The sequence below is a fragment of the Salvelinus namaycush genome, chromosome 16, assembly GCF_016432855.1.
Source record: "Salvelinus namaycush isolate Seneca chromosome 16, SaNama_1.0, whole genome shotgun sequence".
NCBI lineage: Eukaryota > Metazoa > Chordata > Actinopteri > Salmoniformes > Salmonidae > Salvelinus > Salvelinus namaycush.
This window is the reverse complement of record NC_052322.1, coordinates 15,216,401-15,237,762: the sequence shown is the minus strand read 5'-3', so window position 1 is coordinate 15,237,762 and position 21,362 is coordinate 15,216,401. Positions and strand designations below refer to the sequence as shown.

At 40.8% G+C, this 21,362-nt stretch overlaps 1 protein-coding gene across 3 annotated transcripts; it reads right to left on the bottom strand.

Annotated features, from left to right (window-relative positions):
* Window positions 1-1,249: 1,249 nt before the first annotated feature.
* Window positions 1,250-11,794, bottom strand: LOC120061056 (natural resistance-associated macrophage protein 2-like). Of its 3 annotated transcripts, none has more exons than XM_039010564.1 (15): window positions 11,594-11,794; window positions 10,965-11,048; window positions 8,764-8,909; window positions 8,412-8,534; window positions 7,674-7,793; window positions 7,368-7,474; window positions 7,137-7,275; window positions 6,786-6,941; window positions 6,389-6,547; window positions 6,166-6,252; window positions 5,083-5,202; window positions 4,646-4,795; window positions 4,145-4,218; window positions 3,853-4,006; window positions 1,250-3,134 (listed from the first exon to the last, which is right to left on the bottom strand). In XM_039010564.1, the coding sequence occupies exons 1-15, from the start codon at window positions 11,637-11,639 to the stop codon at window positions 3,027-3,029; spliced, it is 1,773 nt and encodes a 590-aa protein (XP_038866492.1). In that variant the 5' UTR covers window positions 11,640-11,794; the 3' UTR covers window positions 1,250-3,026. The 3 variants fall into 3 exon arrangements, 2 of the variants coding, with proteins under 2 accessions (XP_038866492.1, XP_038866493.1); XM_039010565.1 differs by having other exon boundaries at window positions 8,764-8,906; XR_005478297.1 differs by lacking the exon at window positions 1,250-3,134 and having other exon boundaries at window positions 3,892-4,006; window positions 4,614-4,795.
* Window positions 11,795-21,362: the final 9,568 nt, after the last annotated feature.

Genomic DNA, 21,362 nt, shown 5'->3' with positions numbered 1-21,362 from the left:
ACATACTTTGTGAGTTTCACTGTTGTTTCTATTTTTGATTGTTGACAAAAAAAAAAATACATTACACCAGCACTACACAACCCACTGAAATTGATGAATGTGTTTCTTGATGCATTTTTAGTTGATTTTTACACTATGAGATGCTGAGCATCCACAGGTGTGTGTTGTAGCTCAGTGTGGTCCTCTGTAGATCAGCTGGTAGAGTATGGTGCTTGCAACACCAGGATTTGGGTTTGATTCCCGGGACCACGCATACGTAAAATATATACATGGATGACTGTATGACTGCTTTGGATGAAAGCATCTAATAATGGCAATATACTATACAATAACATCTTCGACAGCACCAGTGAGTGAATTTCATTACATTCTCCTTTAGAGCAGTAAGTGCTGAGCGCATTGAGCTGTGAATGTCTCTATGGGATGTGAGGTAGGTGTATACTGTGCCTGTGAATGAATGGAAAGAAGATCACACAAGATTCAATGTTTATGGACATGCACACAGAGGGAAATAAATCAGGGAATTCTGCATCTCTTGTGGTTGTGGAATGTTTTGGAAGCAAACCTGTGTGTCCTAACAGGAGCACTGAGCTAAGGAGGCAAAAGTGACGACAGGAAGCAAAAGACAAAATATGCTAGGTTAGTCAAAAAGAAACAACAGTAAAGCAAAGAAATAAAAAATCTGTGGCTCTACTGCCAGAATCGTGAATCCGGATCAGAACCCGAACCACAAAACCAAGTCCAAGTCGTAAACAAGAATGGCACAGCTGTTTACATTCCTGCTTTCAGACTGTTTTTAGACAGCAACAGTTGCAATGTGAATTAATGTAACATTTGCATAAACTGGATGACCTGGAAAATGTCATGAGGTTCGAAGTTGAACTTGATGCCCGATTACACGAATGAAACTTTAAAACTCCTGGTCATGTTGTCTTTGCATTCCTCCAAGCTAAGAGAGACAGACAGCGAGAGCGAGACGGGAAAGAAAGAGACTCAAGAGAGAGGGACTGAGAAAGAGAGAAATATAAAGACAGAGAAAGAGAGAGGAGTAGGGCAGCTGGTGCTGAGGCCCTGTATTGATTATGACTTTCAAAGTGGCACACAAGTGCACAACAAAAACTAAAATTCACAAACAAAAAGCAAAAGAACAGAAGTGTAGGATTAAGGAATGGGTCATAAATCATCCTGCAACATTGCTTTAAATTATGTAAAGTTTTTATTAGTAGTATTAACTCAAATGAAGTAGATTACAAATTAAATTATGGTGTTGCAATTGCACTGCAACTAATGTACACACAGCCTACATGATGGTTCATAACAGCAAAGATATTCGGAATAATCACTGAACGATAATTGAGGAAAATTGTTTGCTATAATTATGTTATAAATATAAATACATTTCAAGCAAAGTGTTTTAAAATGTTTAATTAGACTTAATAAATGACAGAGTCATTTTCAAATATTTCATTTAGTTCCAATCTTAGTCAACTGCAGAGAGCGGGGTCAAAGCATCCTGGTGCAAATATAGCTTCTACCTGTCCATCCTTCACCTGTTTCACATGACATCAAACATCAATCTTTGTACAAAACAACAAAAATTAGCAGATAATTATCTATTCACCATCGAACTTCATCTTAATAAATTCTGTTAAAAAATAATTAAATTATATAACACAATATTGATATGAGAATACATTGTTCAGAATAAACATTTTTTTTAAACACTGTGGTTGTAGTTTCTATTCCTACAAAAATGCAATTAACCATATTACATATCTCCAATCACTCAGGAAATATAGCATTACATGTCCCATGTGTGCCTCAATACTTACTTAGAGAAATGTGCAACATTGTCAAAAGCATCCAGATACCATGGAGATTGGTCACGTCTTAGGTTTTATGTAGGACTGGGACTTTAGGTCCAGGATCATGTGATTTCCTGGAAGAAGCCGCCCTGGCCTCCCTCCTCTGCCCCTTAGTGGCCTCTGCTGGGCTATGTTTCCAGGAAAGGGGCCTGCTGGACAGGCTGTGAGAGAGCCCTACACAGGGAGAGATCGGCTCATTGAGAAAAACAAAAACACAGAGGGGAGGTGGGAAGACTCTCCCTCCTTACAGAAGGCTGCTGGCGCCATGACAGGAAAAAGTTCCCGCCGCCACAATGCAAAGAGAACCTGTCTGTCTGCTCTGGCCCTCTTTCTTAAAAGGTCACAGACCTTCCAGTCTGGAATATGCTTAACTCTTATACCAGTGATTGCTACAGGAAATGTAATGACACAATTGTTCATACCAGCATAAGAATTCCAAAACTCAACAACATTAGCTGTGAATGGGAACTTGATGCATACAGAAAGGTAGCAATTGCATATGGAAGCAATAAAGAAGACATGAGATTAAATAAACTCATCATGGTGGATCTACAGATAAAAACACTATAGTGATACATTTTCACAATATGTTAAAGTTCATGGCATTCCATGTTTGTTGTTGTAGACTACAGTACTGGTACTTTTCAAACATTACCCTCAGTTTGAATCCACAGTGTCTCCCTGTGGCGGAGTTGAGGAATGCTAGACACATACATTATGAAACCATTTTTCCATGGTAGATCTCATTGACCACAACATAAAAAATGGGAGCATTTATTTGCGTTTTTTAACAATTTCAGGATGTAATTAATTCACTGAGTAAATAGATAATATTGACATTTACAGTGTAAAGTACCATTTCACAATCCTTTTCTAAATTCCTCACAAATCAAAGTTCTAATATGATCATTAATATGGCAATTATCTTAAAATTCAATACATACAAAAGTGAAATAATTAATGAAATGTACCATAATAAATGTTATTTACTTAATGCATATTCCTTAAATAACAATTGTCATAAAGGCAAATATCATTACAAAACATTAGTCCTTTCAAAATTGTAAACAAATTTTACAATCTGTACAGTAGCACATTCAAATATCCCAAGGCTCCTCCCATAGCCTCACACACAAACACACATGCAGGAAGGAACCATGCTCAGGAGTCAAACTCTGGCTGCTGCTCTATCAGAACCGTGGTGTCGTCCCTGGCCCTGCAGGTGACATCCAGACAGGACACACCTAGCGCTATCAGACATAACCACGTCTAGAGGGAGAGAGAGAGAGATGGGGAGAGTGGTGTGAGAGAGCCAGTACAACGTATAATCATTCTACTGCCAGGACCGCATTCCTACACATACAACTGTCCTCACACAAAGTTTGTTAAAAGTTTAAAGGCCCAGTGGAGTCAAAAATGTGATTTGCCTATGTTTTATATATATTTTCACACTATAAGGTTGGAATAATACTATGAAAATTATGATAATTCCCTTTAAGTGTAAGAGCTGTATGAAAAGACTGCCTGAAATTTCAGCCTGTTGTAGTTGGTTGGAGTTTTGGCCTGCCTGGTGATATCACGAGGCGGTAAATTAGTTAATAGATCAATAAGAAAGAGAAATCCAAACCTCTCTCCCAATAACAGCTAGTTTTCCATTTCCCCCTCCCCACTCAGACCACTCCCAGACAGTCATAGCAATATTCTTGCTCGAGAAATTGCTCTCTGCTAAGAAGCTATTTTTGCTTAGTTTTGACAATTTCAATTGAAAACAATCACGGTAAGGTACTTACTTGGCACCCAGAAATGATTTGATGTTGAGATAAAAACAGCTGCATTGGACCTTTAATAACTAACTCAGTGGTTGAAGATAAAAGTGGTCCTCTAAATAACACTTTTGGTTTGGTATGCTTCGCAAAGACATGGAAACATGACCACACAAAAAACTATATAAAGAAAACAGCATTAATTAAAAAATAATAATACTTACCAGGTAACCCACAAATCCCAAATATGCTATGCAGAGAAAAGCAGCCAACACGTACAGCCACACACTGTTCAGAGAGGTCACATAGATGACTACAAAGTACATGTTGATACAACACACCAACAAGATCACAACTCCTCCCCCAATCTTCCAAAATCTGAAAGGAGAATGGCAACAGTAACAGAAGTCAGTTGCATAAAAAATAAACTTGTCATCTTCTCATATTATCGTATGTTACGTAAAATGTAATGTAGCTCAAATGTTATAGTTCTCACTATAATTGTGGTATACTTACAATCCATTGGCAAATTCACTCATGAGGGAGGATAAACTGGTGAAAGTGAGGATGGGAATCAAAGCAAACGGCAGCTGTGAGTGGGAGAGAAAGAAAGCAGCCATGAGAAGGGGTCCCACTTGAAGTTGACAATCCCCAATAGATCAACCAACTACTCTGTTGAAATGCAATAGCATGCCTGTGGTTAGGGTTAGGGTCGACCTGGGGTGTGGACATGAAGTTAGGTTAGATTTAGGGTTAGGATTGTGGTTGAGGCTAGGTTTACGGTTGAACCAGGATGTGGACATGAAGCTAGGGTTGGGGTTAGGGTTGTGATTAAGGATAGGTTTAGGGTTGAACCGGGATGTCAATGTGAAGCTAGGGTTAGGGTTATGGTTAGGGTTGTGTGTTAGGGTTGAACCGGGATGTGGACATTAAACATGTGTTAAGGTTAGCGGATTTGCATGCACTGTCGTCTGACCTGACTCACCCGGTTAAATAAAGGTGAAACAAATAAATAACCTGCATGCTCTGCAGCACGTTCAAGAAGTCGTTCATGCCCGTCAGGTGGGTGACGTCCTGGAAGATGGCCACCAGCAGGGTGGGCGTGATGGCGATGGAACGGGTCAGCAACACCCGGGAGAAACGGGACCAGCGCAGGTTCAAAAATCCCTGTAGGGACGGAATGGGTTCAAGATCTGTGACTTTCATTGAGCTAATGTAGGGTTTTATATGATGTCTGTGGTGTGTTTGTGATGACAGAGCTGAGCCACTGTTGTTTTAACTTTTTACCATCACAAACACACCACAGCCTATCTGACTGATATCCTTTAGTCAGAGAGACAGCTAAAGCAATTAGCAGATCAAAAAAAATCTAATTGATCCAGGGGTTGACTCAAAGTCGATCTCATCTCTCAATTCAATTGACCTTGAATGAATGAATGAGTTCTTGCACACACCTCCATGACAAACTGTCCTGAGTAGGTCCCGGTCATGGTTGAACTCTGACCTGCTGCCAGGATTCCCACAGCCCAGATATATAGTGCTGCAGGGCCGAAAATACAGCCCAGAACCACTCCCTGTAATGATAGAGGTAACATTCGGTGTTGTGTCAGGAAAACACCTAGCCCAACAGCAGAGTCATAAACAAGACCTGGGAGTATGGTAATGCAAGACTAGGTATACTGAACAAAAATATAAACGCAACATGCAACAACTTCAAAGATTTTACAGAGTTACAGTTAATATAAGGAAATCATTCAATTCAAATAAATGTATTAGACCCTAATATAAGGATTTCACATGACTGGGCATAGGCCCACCCACTTGGGAGTCAGGTCCACCCACTGGGGAGCCAGGCCTAACCAATCAGAATGAGTTTTCCCCACAAAAGGGCTTTATTACAGACATAAATACTCCTCAGCAGCACCCCACCTCCTCAAACAATTCCGCAGGTGAAGAAGCCGGATGTGGAGGTCCTGGGCTGGCGTGGTTACACTTGGTCTGCGGTTGTGAAACCGGTTGGACATACTGCCAAATTCTCTAAAACGACGTTGGACATTCCTGCAGTCAGCATGCCAATTGCAAACTCCCTCAAAACTTGATACATCTGTGGCATTGTGTTGTGTGACAAAACTGCACATTTTAGAGTGGCCTTTTATTGTCCCCAGCACAAGGTGCACCTGTGTAATGATCATGCTCTTTAATCAGTTTCATGATATGCCACACCGGTCAGGTGGATGGATTATCTTGGCAAAGGAGAAATGCTCACTACCAGGGATGTAAACAAATTTGTGCACAAAATGTGAGAGAAATAAGCTTTTTGTGCATATGGAACATTTCTAGGATCTTTTATTTCAGCTGATAAAACATGGGACCAACACTTTACAAGCTGCGTTTATATTTTTGTTCGGTATAATTTCCTATGATCATTGTTTTGCCAAATACTGTCACCCAGCACAACAGATCTGGGACCAAGCTAGAATAACAGGGGAAAAAACAAAATGGTGGCATTCAGCCTGAGGATGAAAGTGCAGCCTTACGCCTTTGTAGATGTCCACCTGCAGTGTCTCATTGTTCATGGGGAACAGATCTAGGTGAAGAATACCAGTTGCATTACAGATGTCATGCTGAAATGAAGAGCAATAAGACATGTTGTTAAGAACAACAAGAACAACACAGTGGCTTAGCAGCAACTCATTGTTCATGTATTGTACAATCCAATGATTAGTTCCTTAGTTCCATACAGAGTAGCTACATACGCACCACTTCAATGTTTGTGCGTCCATAGACAGCCTCAGCGAAGACAGCCACCACAAATACGTTGATGAGGAAAGAGAGGAAGAGTGCAATGGTCGACTCAATGAAGAAGTATTTGTTGGCCTCCTTGAGCTCCTTCTTACTGGAACGATCAATCTGTCGAGACTGAGCATTGTCCAACAGAATCAAACTTATAGACAGAAAGGAATTCCACAATCACTACCATTCTACGGTCATCAATGGACACACTACAACAGTTTCTTGATTGTCAATATCTCCACTAAATCATTATTACAGTATAAAACATTGCAAGACTATACAACAGTGATAGTGTAATTGTGATTGAGCGGAAAAATATTGAATATGATTCTAAAATAGAGCCACTGTGGTCTTCCATGGCTACCTTGACGAGGGCAGAGTGCAGGTAGATGTTGTGGGGCATTATGACAGCCCCTACAATGCCCACAGCCTGCTCCAGCTGCACAGGACCACAGCCTTCACAGTACGGCATAAACATCCCCTGGAGCAGCTCCCCCTGGTCCGGACGCACCGTCACATACTGGGAGGAAAAGAGGTCAGAGGTCACCACAACCTTCATCTACATTAGACCATCACATACTGAGAGGGACAATGCTAGTCCACTCAGAGAGTACAGGTATCACTGCTACAAGGCAGGCAGCGTACGTGTACAGGGTACATCCACGATCCCTATTCCTCCACAAAAGAATTGAAAGGACAGTCAAGCCTTGTGTACCTCATATCCAAAGGTGATGGCCATGATTGTAATAAGGACCCCAAAAAAGGCCTCAAGTTTCCTCAGACCATACTTGTCCAGGAAGAGGAACACAAATGTGTCGATGATGGTGATGAGAACACCCCCCCACAAAGGTATCCTGTAGACACAGGACGTAACGAATCATTTAGGGTACCAATAGCACTATACTCCCTATTCTGTAATAGCCTACAGTCCAGTACTGTCGTCTACCTGCCAGAGGAGAGGAGGTTGAATGCAATGGCACAACCTATGACCTCCTGCATGTCTGAACCTATGATGGCCAGCTCCACCATCAACCACAGGATAATGCGTGGCACCTAGGCAGAAGAGAAATACATGAATTGAACAACATTCTGAATCATTTGACGTCCAATACAAAGCAACAGTTGTAGACTAGTACAAAAAAAGTAATTTATGATGAGCAACTGTATTAAAGGCTGTGGAAGAATTTGATTTAGTTCATTCAATATTGGTCGGGTTTCTCAGAGAGTGTGAGCGACAAAAAGGGAGACTCACGGTGGGGTACTGGCGGTTGCAGACTTCTGCCAGGTGCATCCCAGTGACCACACCCAGTCTGGCTGCCAGCCTCTGCAACAGCAGACCAATGACGGTGGCTCCCAGAAGAACCCACAACAACTGGATACATGGGAGGAGAACAGAGATGTCATCCATCTATGATACAAACGTTTCTAATCATAATGCAACATTTTTCAGAATTTGTTCTTTAAAGGCAGATTTCCCTGACCCAGATTAAGTCTACTCCTCTGTCCAAAAATGATGCAGAACAGCTAGTCAAATACGTCAGCTATAATCTTGACCTGAACCCCCCCCCCCAAAAAAAATGTGATCATATTACTCCAGTGCTAGCTCTCTCTCTCTGTGTAGTCATGTGTTGCTGCCTTGCTATGTAGTTGTCTTAGGTCTCTCTTGTTGTGATGTGTGTTTCCTCCTATATTTATATTGTATTTTATTTTTTTATTTTTATCCCAGGCCCCGGTCCCCACAGTAGGCCTTTTGATAGGCCGTCATTTTAAATAAGAATTTGTTCTTAACTGACTTGCCTCGTTAAATAAAAGGTTAAATAAAATTTTAAAAGGCTTTATTAAATTAATTAGATTTAAATTTGCCTAGTGTAAATTTCACTTTTTGAAGAGGGATTTTCCATTGAGCTTGCTTTTTAGTCCAGGAATATGCTTAATCTGGTCTGTGAAACTAGCCTTTTGGGTTTGAATAGAACGTTGAACCTTCATGTACCTTGAATCCTGCTTTAGCACCTGACTGCAGGTCTGACTCTATATTTCCTGGGTCTAGGTAGGCGATGCTCATCAGGAACCCTGGTCCTGTGAAGGCCCATAGCTTACGGAAACTGAACCACATCTAAACCAGGAGGGAGGAATAAGGCTTTAAACATTTATTGCTCCAAAACAACATTTTCAAAATGTAAAGTATATATTCTGATGCACTTTTGAGGCCCTTTGCTCCACTTTGAGGTAAAAGTAATACATCAACGTCAAGTAAGCCTAGTCTATTCACTGTGAACAGACCAGCAAATCATAGTACGATTGAGATTCTAAGAGAGACAGTCTGAGACCTTTCTCTATCATACCTGACTGTCATCATCTGGAATGGGGACCTTATGGTGAAAATAGGTACTAGATACATCAGTTCCCCCATTCTGGCCCTCTGGAAAGACAGAGGGGGCTCCTCGCTGTGTCTGTGTGGTCTCAACTGCTTCCCCCTGTGCCATGTCTTCTGAAATAAGAGACACGGTGAGATACACTCATTAACATAGCTGAACAACTCAGTCAAACCAGTTCAGGCTATTGCATCAGGTCACAGAACGTGCACAATTTTATTTTACAACTGCACAACTTTTACAGCGCAGTAATGTCATCAAGGAAGTATTACATTTGGTTCCTTCCTGCCAGTACAGCTGAGTAGGCAAGTATGAACTCAGTGGCGCCTATAGTAAACTGTATCATGGCTGAAATCCAACCATGCTGTTTGCAATAAATATAATCCCGTCATATAGATTTGATTGCAAGAACAAACACAGTACAACATTGACAAGCACAAGCCGATCTGAAAGTTATTTGAGCCAGCAGGAAAGTACTTTTATAACAACACTCAACTTTGTCAGGCTGTTTCAGTGGCAGTCCAAAGGACACAACTCAAAAGTTTGCTTGCTGTGTGATATACAGTACCAGTCAAAAGTTTGGACACACCTACTCATTCATGGGTTTTTCTTTATTTTTTACATTGTAGAATAATAGTGAAGACATCAAAACTATGAAATAACACATATGGAATCATGTAGTAACCAAAAAAAAGTGTTAAACAAACCAAAATATATTTTAGATTCTTCAAAAGTAGCCACCCTTTGCCTTGATGACAGCTTTGCACACTCTTGGCATTCTCTCAACCAGCTTCATGAGGAATGCTTTTCCAACAGTCTTGAAGGAGTTCCCACATATGCTGAAAACTTTTTGGCTGCTTTTCCTTCACTCCGCAGTCAAACTTATCCCAAACCATCTCAATTATGTTGAGGTTGGGGGACTGTGAAGGCCAGGTCATCTGATGCAGCACTCCATCACTCTCTCAAATAGCCCTTACACAGCCTGGAGGTGTGTTTTGGGTCATTGTCCTGTTGAAAAACAAAATGGTAGTCCCACTAAGCGCAAACCAGATGGGATGCGTATCGCTGCAGAATGCTGTGGTAGCCATACTGGTTAAGTGTGCCTTGAATTCAAAATAAATCACAGACAGTGTCACCAGCAAAGCACCCCCACACCTCCTCCTTCTTGGCCCCAGCAAGTCTCTTCTTATTGGTGTCCTTTAGTAGTGGTCTCTTTGCAGCAATTCAACCATGAAGGCCTGACTCATGTGTCTGTTACTTGAACTCTGTGAAGCATTTATTTGGGCTGCAATCTGAGGTGCAATTAACTCTAATGAACTTATCCTCTGCAGCAGAGGTAACTCTGGGTCTTCCTTTCCTGTGGTGGTCCTCATGAGAGCCAGTTTCATCACAGCGCTTAATGGTTTTTGCAACTGCACTTGAAGAAACTTTCAAAGTTCTTGAAATTTTACAGACCTTCATGTCTTAAAGTAATGATGGACTGTCGTTTCTCTTTGCTTATTTGAGCTGTTCTTGCCATAATATGGACTTGGTCTTTTACCAAATAGGGCTATCTTCTGTATACCCCCCTACCTTGTCACAACACAACTGATTGGCTCAAACGCATTAAGAAGGAAAGAAATTCCACAAATTAACATTTAACAAGGCAGACCTGTTAATTGAAATGTATTCCAGATAACTACCTCATGATGCTGGTTGAGAGAATGCCAAAAATGTGCAAAGCTGTCATCAAGGCAAAGGGTGGCTACTTTGAAGAATCTCAAATTTAAAATATATTTTGATTTGTTTGACACTTTTTTGGTTACGACATGATTCCATGTGTTATTTCATAGTTTTGATGTCTTCACTATTATTCTACAATGTAGAAAATAATAAAAATAAAGAAAAATCCTTGAATGAGTAGGTGTGTCCAAACTTTTGACTGGTACTGTATATCTCAAAAACTGGACTGTAAGCAAGCAAAGTAAGTTTATTTTCTGTAACATGTAGCCTACTTACACTGTACGGTTTCTGAGATGTGTGTGCATGACAAACCGACCTCTGTGCAACCCGACTTCTTTTGGACTGCCATTGACACAACCAGTCAATGTAACAGAAATGAAGCGGTTTCTTCTCTGCTGCTCCTACCATAGAATACACTTTATACTGTTCTAATTCTATGGCTCCCTTACCTTCTCCATGCGTTGGCTCCTGGTCTGTAGGAATACTGGGAGGTAGTGAGGAGATGTGGATGTTCTCAGGATGGGGGGTTCTGTCTGAAAAAAGTAACACACAGAGTTATAATTTAGGGTAGATTATGGTGTGGTAGGCTACACTCAAACCATTTTCACAAAAAGTATACTAGCCTAATGTACACAAAACTAATCCAACCCATGCAAAGAGAACTGGGACTTCCCACATAGGCCTACTGTAAATTACAGGGTTTAGCTGAAAAATGCCACCCACAAAACAATTGGACTGACTGAGTCAAATAAAAACCATTAACCTTTTTTTACTTGATCAACAATTCATCAAATTATGATAACAATGAGTAAATATTGCCCTCAAACATGGTCACAATGGATTTATTTTTAATTTTTTTATACGTCATGCACTGAATAAGGAAAGATCAAAAGAAGCATGCATTGAACATAACCATATGCACATTTTCTGTACAGTACTCTTCACATATTTTTAAAAAGTCCATCTATGTAACATATCAAATAGTGCCGCTAAGGTCTGACACATGTCACCCTCGCAGCTGAAATAATTGATTTCTTCCCCCTAGCGCTGAGATATTTAAGCTCTACTGTCACTTTACCTGTCGTCAGGAAAGATAACATTTTTGATGAACTGAAGCGCTTCATCCTTGTCTTCTTCAAAGCCAAAAGGTAGGCTACCTGCCCATTAATTAATAGGTCCTCAAAGACGACATTGGTTTGAGCATGCAGGTGCAGTAAGGTATTCAGGTAAATAATATGACTTCCTGTTTTGGAATAGCCTACTGTGTGTGGCAGTTGATGCTGCGTTCATATCATGTCGGACCCGGAGTGATCGGAGGGAACAACTTATCTACCTCGGAGGAACGACATGGGGAGAATCTCAATGGTATATTCCTCGCGTCCTCTCTCTCTTCTCGCCTAGTTCTCAAACCTTCTCCTCAAATGGGTTTTGAGAACGAGGCGAGAGGACCCAAAGAGTATGCAATTGAGATTCTCCCATGTCACGACAAGTGCTAAGAGCTCGGTAGGAACACAATAACCATTTTACTTTATTTTATAATATACATTTTATTTTATTTATATATTTTTTTTACCCATTTTTCTCCCCAATTTCCTGGTATCCAATTGGTACAGTCATGGCCAAAAGTTTTGAGAATGACACAAATATTAATTTTCACAAAGTCCGCTGCCTCAGTTTGTATGATGGCAATTTGCATTTATTCCAGAATGTTATGAAAAGTGATCGGCTGAATTGCAATTAATTGCAAAGTCCCTCTTTGCCATGCAAATGAACTGATCCCCAGAAAACATTTCCACTGCATTTCAACCCTGCCACATAAGGACCAGCTGACATCATGTCAGTGATTCTCTCGTTAACACAGGTCATTGCTTTGCACAAAAAGTGCTTCACAGGCAAGGATATTGCTGCCAGTAAGATTGCACCTAAATCAACCATTTATCGGATCATCAAGAACTTCAAAGAGAGCGGTTCAATTGTTGTGAAGAAGGCTTCAGAAAGAAAGAAAAAGTCCAGCAAGCGCCAGGACCGTCTCCTAAAGTTGATTCAGCTGCAGGATCGGGGCACCACAGTACAGAGCTTGCTCAGGAATAGCAGCAGGCAGGTGTGATTGCATCTGCACGCACAGTGAGGCGAGGACTTTTGGAGGATGGCCTGGTGTCAAGAAGGACAGCAAAGAAGCCACTTCTCTCCAGGAAAAACATCAGGGACAGACTGATATTCTGCAAAAGGTACAAAAGGATTGGACTGCTGAGGACTGGGGTAAAGTCATTTTCTCTGATGAATCCCCTTTCCGATTGTTTGGGGCATCTGGAAAAAAACTTGTCCGGAGAAGACAAGGTGAGCGCTACCATCAGTCCTGTGTCATGCCAACAGTAAAGCATCCTGAGACCATTCATATGTGGAGTTGCTTCTCAGCCAAGGGAGTGGGCTTACTCACAATTTTGCCTAAGAACACAGCCATGAATAAAGAATGGTACCAACACATCCTCCGAGAGCAACTTCTCCCAACCATCCAGGAACAGTTTGGTGACGAACAATGCCTTTTCCAGCATTATGGAGCACCTTGCCATAAGGCAAAAGTGAACTCTAAGTGGCTCGGGGAACAAAACATCAATTTTTGGTTCCATGGCCAGACTCCCCAGACCTTAATTCCATTGAGAACTTGTGGTCAATCCTCAAGAGGCGGATGGACAAACAAAAACCCACAAATTCGGACAAACTCCAAGCATTGATTATGCAAGAATGGGCTGTCATCGGTTAGGATGTGGCCCCAGAAGTTAATTGACAGCATGCCAGGGCGGATTGCAGAGGTCTTCAAAAAGAAGGGTCAACACTGCAAATATTGACTCTTCGCATCAACTTCATGTAATTGTCAATAAAAGCCTTTGACACTTATGAAATGCTTGTAATTATACTTCCGTATTCCATAGTAACAAAAATATCTAATGACACTGAAGCAGCAAACTTTGTGGAAATTAATATTTGTGTCATTCTCAAAACTTTTGGCCACGACTGTAGTTACAATCTTGTCCCATCGCTACCGAAACACAACCCAGCCAAGCCGCACTGCTTCTTGACACAACGCCCGCTTAACCCGGAAGCCAGCTGCACCAGGAGGAAACCCCGTACACCTGGCGACCATGTCGTGCATTGCGCAGCCGCAGCCGGCCGCGACCGGCCCACCACAGGAGTCGCTAGTGCGCGATGGGACAGGAACATCCCTGCCGGCCAAGCCAGTCGCGGCCGGCTGTGACAGAGCCTGGACTCAAACCAGGATCTCTAGTGGCACAGTTGGCACTGTGATGCAGTGCCTTAGACCACTGCGCCACTCGGGAGGCCCCCCCAAAAACCATTCTAACCATTGACAGTCAAAATGGCCCTTCAAATATGGGATCCTTGGGACGTCCCCACCCCCCATTGAAGTTGGGTTACGGTTAGGGTTAGGTAAGGGTTATGGTTAAAGGGGCTACATCCATTTTTGGACTTCTTAATTTATGAAATTGTACCCATTAAAGAATATAACTTATAAATGCCTCATGCCCACCTGCCACAGCAGGCACTGCCAGTACTCAATTACAGTTGCTACTGTGGGTCTCTCTACTCTGGAACTCTCTACTCTCTACTCTGGGACTCTCTACTCTGGAACTCTCTACTCTGGAACTCTCTACTCTGGAACTCTCTACTCTCTATTCTGGAACTCTCTACTCTCTACTATGGAACCATACTCTCTACTCTGGAGCAAATATATATACAGTTTATTGCCAAAAAACACTCAACAACTTCAAAAATAGACTCTGAACTGTCCAATGAACCAAACTAATTAAAGAATTCCACAGTACCCAAACACACTCTCTCTGTTCTAAGCTGACATATGGAATTGTTTTAAGATGGTCATACCATGGATCATTTAGCTATTTGATTTACAATTTTAGGACCACTTTAGGTAAATAAATGATCTGGCCTTTACTACTATAGCCCATAGAAATGCATGAATAACACATAAATGGCAAAAAAGACAGTCAGGAAATATATCATAAGAAATAAAGTTTTGAAGTATCTGTCCTATATCTTTAAGATATAAGACAACACAGAAGAAGAAAAAAAATACGTAAATTATATATACAGTACCAGGCAAAAGTTTGGACACCCCTACTCATTCCAGGGTTTTTACTATTTTCTACATTGTAGAATAATAGTGAAGACATCAAAACTATGAAATAACACATATGGAATCATGTAGTAATCAAACAAAAGTGTTAAACAAACAAAAATATGTTTTATATTTTAGATTCTTAAAAAATAGCCACCCTTTGCCTTGATGACAGCTTTGCACACTTGGCATTTTCTCAACCAGTTTCATGAGGAATGCTTTTCCAACAGTCTTGAAGGAGTTCCCACATATGCTGAGCACTTGTTGGTTGCTTTTCCTTCACTCTGCGGTCCAACTCATCCCAAACCATCTCAATTGGGTTGAAGTCAGGTGACTGTGGAGGCCAGGTCATCTGATGCAGCACTCCATCACTCTCCTTTGTCAAATAGCCCTTAAACAAACCAAAATATATTTTATATTTGAGATTCTTCAAAGTAATCACCCTTTGCCTTGATGACAGCTTTGCACACTCTTGGCATGCTCTCAACCAGCTTCATGGGGTAGTCACCTGGAATGCATTTCAATTAACAGGTGTGCCTTGTTAAAAGTTAATTTGTGGAATTTCTTTCCTTAATACGTTTGAACCAATCCGTTGTGTTGTGACAAGGTAGGGGTGGTATACAGAAGATAGCCCCATTTGTTAAAAGACCAAGTCCATATTATGGCAAGAACAGCTCAAATAAGCAAACAGTCCATCATTACTTTAAGACATGAAGGTCAGTCAAGAACTTTGAAAGTTTATTCAGGTGCAGTCGCAAAAACCATCAAGCGCTGTGATGAAACTGGCTCTCATGAGGACCGCCACAGGAAAGGAAGACCCAGAATTACCTCTGCTGCAGAGGATAAGTTCATTAGAGTTACCAGCCTAAGAAATTGCAGCACAAATAAATGCTTCACAGAGTTCAAGTAACAGACACATCTCAACATCAACTGTTCAGAGGAGACTGTGTGAATCAGGCCTTCATGGTATAATTACTGCAAAGAAACCACTACTAAAGGACACCAATAAGAAGAGACTTGCTTGGGCCAAGAAACACGAGCAATGGACATTAGACCGGTGGAAATCTGTCCTTTGGTCTGATAAGTGCTTAGTGGGACTATAATTTGTTTTTCAACAGGACAATGACCCAAAACACACCTCAAGACTGTTGGAAAAGCATTCCAGGTGAAGCTGGTTGAGAGAATGCCAAGAGTGTGCAAAACTGTCATCAAGGCAAAAGGTGGCTACTTTAAAAAATCTAAAATCAAAAATATATTTAGGTTTGTTTAACACTTTTTTTTGGTTACTACATGATTCCATATGTGTTATTTCATAGTTTTGATGTCTTCACAATTATTCTACAATGTAGAAAATAGTAAAAATAAAGAAAAATAAGTAGGTGTGTCCAAACCTTTGACTGGTACTGTATATATAATTTATGTATTTAATTTTTTAAGCATAAAACTACCTCCATATTTTAATTTTTTTTTTAACGGTCCCGGTTACCTTCAGACGAGTCCTGTGACACTTGTGGGGGTTGTAGAGCACATTAGTTTGTCGCCCAAACGGTTTGGACGCAAACAAACAGAAGTTGGCACATCGACGGTACCGACTTCAGATGCGTTCAGTAGGGTGGATTGAGATGCAGCCCACACAAAAAAAAAACATATCTCTAGCTTAAGCTGGTGGATTTTGATGGGGATTTTCTTATTATGTTACTTAGATTACCGCACCGGTGTGTCAAACGACTCTAGGGGGTTTTAAGGAACGTTTTTCAACAGAATCGGCAGAATGAATACACCCCTGATAACCTGCACACACAGTTGGCTTTCATAGCAGCCACATACAAACAGCATCATCACTTTGCTCATTGTATAATACCTTTTCGCATCTAATAGGTATTGGAATTTTAACATATTGTCCCATGTGCATTGTGTAATTTATCCATGGTCCCTAACTAGCCCCTAACTACCACAGGCATTACAATCGGGTCACGTGCACCTGCACTCCATATTGATGATTACTTGTGTGTTGCCAGCTGTGGGCAGGATTGAAACAAACCCAACCTTCATTTATGTTGTAATGCAGCCATGACAATAAGTCTCACAAACCTCAGTTTTGGACGAGACTGACTTTATAACCAAAATTATCCTATTTAAACTTTGTAGTCAATTTTGACAGTAGAATAAATGTTTCTGACTCATATTGATCCCACATAGGCTGTTTTCTCAATGAGAAGTTGTTTTTTAAGGGCAGTTGCTCTTTAAAGTTACTGCATACTGACACGACCATGGCAACTCAACTGTAAAGAAAAATGCAAGTGTCCTCATAACAGCGCAACACAATTCCAAAGATGACAGATAAAAATCTACATAGCTACAAATAAATTGTTTCTCCAATTTCATAATGGGCAGTTTTTTACAAATAGTTAGATAGAATATTAGTCAGTTCTACCACCTCAACATTGCTAATTTAAACAGGGTTAAATATAATGTAGTAAAGTTCAGCTTCAGTCCAGAGGTGGGCTATGTGTCACTGTCAGAAGATATGTGCTTCAGTCAGAAAAACATTCTCTCATCTTTTCAGTCTCAGCTAGCTAGCCAGCCATCTATTTACAGAAATGAAACCCATCAAATACACTCGCTGGAAATAAACACTTTTCCTAATATCATGATTTATATCAACATCCTTAGCTTGCCCATTTACTAAAAGTACTGTTAAATAACTCTGACTGACACCCAATAGCTTAAGGATGCTGAGCGCTAACGCTAGCCTATTTTGTATTTATTATGAATCCTCATTACTCTTCCTTGGGTCTAGAAAAATTAAGTGAGTTATATACAATTTTTTTTAAACAGATTTTACAACACATTAAGTGTGTACCCTCAGGTCACTATTCTACTACCACATATCTACAACAAAAAATCTATGTGTATGTGTGTGTATAGTGCGTATGTTATCGTGTGTGTGTGTCTGTGCCTGTGTCTCTTCACAGTCCCTGCTGTTCCATAATGTGTATTTGTATCTGTTTTTTAAATCTGATTTCCCTGCTTGCATGAGTTACTTGATATGGAATAGAGTTCCATGTAGTCATAGCTCTATGTAGTACTGTGCACCTCCCATAATCTGTTCTGGACTTCGGGACTATGAAGAGATCTCTGGTGGCATGTATTGTGGGGTATGCATGGGTATCATGGGTACGCCTTTCCTTACAGTTCTCTGCTGCCAATGACTGGAACGAATTGCAAAAATCTCTGAAGCTGGAGTCTTATATCTTCCTCTCTAACTTTAAGCATCAGCTGTCAGAACAGCTTACAGATCACTGTACCTGTACACAGCCAATCTGTAAATAGCACATACAACTACCTCATCCCCATATTATTTCTTACCCTCTTGCTCTTTTGCAGCCCAGTATCTCTACTTGCACATCATCATCTGCACAACTATCACTCCAGTGTTAATGCTAAATTGTAATTATTTCGCCTCTATGGCCTATTTATTGCTTACCTCCCTACTCTTCTACATTTTCACACACTGTACATAGATTTTTCTATTTTTTTTCTATTGTGTTATTGACTGTACGTTTGTTTATGTGTAACTCTGTGTTGTTTTTGTCCCACTACTTTGCTTTATCTTGGCCAGGTCACAGTTGTAAATTAGAACTTGTTCTCAACTGGCCTACCTGGTTAAATAAAGGTGAAATAAAAAAATAAAATCTGAGCTGTGTCTTAGTAGTTTAAACAGACAGCTCGGTGCATTCAACATGTCAATACTTCTCACAAATACAAGTAGTGATGAAATAAATCTCTCCTCTACTTTGAGCCAGGAGAGATTGACATGCATATGATTAATGTTAGCTATCTGTTTACATTTACGGGCCATCTATGCTGCCCTGTTCTGGGCCAATTGTAATTTTCCTAAGTCACTCTGTGTGGCACTTGACCACACGACTGGACAGTAGTCCAGGAGTGACAAAACTAGGACCTGTAGGACCTGCCTCGTTGATAGCACTGTTAAGGCAGAGCAGCGCTTTATAATGGACACACCTCTCCCCATTTTAGCCACTTTACAATTCAGAGTTACTCCAAGCAGTTTAGTCTCCTCAATTTGTTCAATTTCTACATTATTCATTTCAAGATTAGTTCAGGGTTTAGTGAATGATTTGTCAAAAATGCAATGCTTTTAGTTTTGGAAAAATGTAGGACTAACTTATTTCTTGCCACCCATTATGAAACTGTATGCAGCTCTTTGTTAAGTGTTGGGTGATTTCACTTGCTGTGGTAGCTGGTGTGTATAGTGTTGAGTCATCAGCATAGATAGACAGGCAGACTTTACTCAGAGCCAGGTCATTAGTAAATATTGAAAAAAAGGGGCCTAGACCGCTGCCCTGGGAAATCCCTGACTCGACCTGGATTATGTTGGAGAGGCTTCCATTAAAGAACACCCCCAGTGTTCTGTTAGACAGGCAACTCTCAATCCACAATATAGCAGGGGATGTAAAGCCCTAACACATAAGTTATGATGATCAATTTCTCTCAGCCAATCAGCCATTTGTGTACGTGACATACATTTGAAATGCCCTTCCCTTAAAGCGTGCTGAAAATCGATTATTTAAAAAAAATCGCTTCGGTACTATTTCCACAAGTATGTGGTACATTTTCACAACTCTTGGTACAAAGCTCCAAACTGGTCACACTTGTAACGCAGCCAGTCTTTCATTAAAAACCTGTCATTGTACATTAATCACCACACAACCATTTATTCAAAATGTATGTTTACTGTGAAATGTAATGAGAACATTGGTTTAATCACCAAAACACAACAATATGTTTTCAATATAGTCATTTTAACTACCAGTTAATCCAATTGCAAACAATGCAAGATACTGGTTTCAAATCGCCCTTAGAAATTCTGAAAGAAATATGCTACAGTACTGTAAATTACAGTAGATCACATTATGCAATACACTTACATTACCCAACAATTTACTGAAAATCTATCATTTCAATTGTATCTATCCAATGTGTAATCAAAGGTGTAATCAATGAAGACATCCTCTACAATCATTCATGCAATTATATCTGAAAAATAAAGCATTTTCTTGTTAGGTGTACTGACTAATGAAATGTAAAATTAAATTAAACAAATTAAATTAATTAAAATAAAACATTTAGCACACATTCATTTGCATCAAGCCTGTCTTGAGCATTTGGCCATAAATTCTCATCCACATCACAGTAACAGTCCTCATCATTCATGCACTGTGGGAAAAACCTTTTGGCATGGCGAATCTAATCTTCATTGAAGTCATTGCATGCCTCATCCATGGCCATAAGGAAGGTGGCACTCTCATGGGGATGGCGATCGTACACCTTCCATCTCCATGCTGAAAGGAGAGTATCGGAGCAGGTATAGGGTCACTAACCGGGTATGGGCCCACACAATGACATAGGTGACCCCGTCACCTTGACAGGCCTGCTCAATTTCACTGAGAAACATAATGAGGTGTGCAGCGTTGCAGGATCCAAGTAATGCCCTACATCCTACCACACCATCTTCAGAGATAGCGGTGCACATGGAGATGTTTCCCCCACATTGGGCGGTCGCCAGTTGGCCAATGAGGTTTTCACCCACAGCGCTGAGTTTTGGCCAGGTTGAAGCCCGCTTCATCAATAAAGATATACTTGTGATGGCTCACAGCAGCATCAAGCACAATCACCCACAAAAAATATATTTTGGTTAGTTATTTTTACAGTATAGTTCCAATATGATATTGTGAAGTATCATGTGCATTAATAGGAACAGTAATACAGTATATGGTGCTGTACCTGAACATACTCGGCCTGCAGTTGTTTCACCCGGTCGTTGTTTCTCTCATAAGGTACCAGGTAAATGTGTTTCATAGATACCTGGTGCCTCTTCAAAAGGCAGGTGATTGTTGGTAAGCTGATGGATGCCATATTGGCAAAGGTGTCATCGTTCTCCTCAATGGCCTGCTTTATTTTGGACAGCCGAATGTTATTCCTGGCCCTCACCATGTCCACCACTGCAGGTCGGTCAGCACACGGCCACCACCATTGGGTCTTCTGTCAATTCTGAGGGTAGAACAGAGTATACTTTCAATAGATCATACTGTATGAATATTGTAAAATGTGTTGTGAATTTACATGCATTACAATATGTCATTTACTGTAAATGTAATGGTAAAGCATACTGCATATCCTGCAGACTTACCAGTTTTCTTGCCGAAATGTTCTCATGATCGAATTGACAGTTGATCATTTCAGATTGGGGTGAACTAGTCTGGCAGCCTCTGCCATGGTAAGGCCTCAGTTTACCACATGGTCAACGACGATGGCCCGGACTTCATTAGACACAACAGTTCCCTGCAGTCTGCCTCCCTCTCTCTGATGCCCACCTCGTTGATGTGGCCCATGCCCACCTCGTTGATGTGGCCCATGCCCACCTCGTTGATGTGGCCCATGCCCACCTCGTTGATGTGGCCCATGCCCACCTCGTTGATGTCTTTGATGGGGCCCATCTCTCTGACGGGGCCCATGCCCACCTCTCTGACGGGGCCCTTGTCCACAAGCTCTTTGATTTCTTCCTCTCACTCGCTGTCTATCCTGCTCCATGTTGAAAGAAATTGCAAGTCTTCACCCACACCATTTTATAGTGACTAATTGTGGTTACCACTATGTGAAATCAATTAGCAAT

Bases quoted from the DNA above. Each gene is read 5' to 3' on its own strand.
- LOC120061056 (XM_039010564.1), bottom strand. From the start codon at position 11,639: ATGAAGCGCTTCAGTTCATCAAAAATGTTATCTTTCCTGACGACAG. The intron at 8,910-10,964 runs GTAAGGGAGCCA...CTCTTATTTCAG, and splicing joins GGAGCCAACGCATGGAGAAG to AAGACATGGCACAGGGGGAA. The intron at 4,219-4,645 runs GTTATTTATTTG...TCCCACTCACAG, and splicing joins ACGTGCTGCAGAGCATGCAG to CTGCCGTTTGCTTTGATTCC.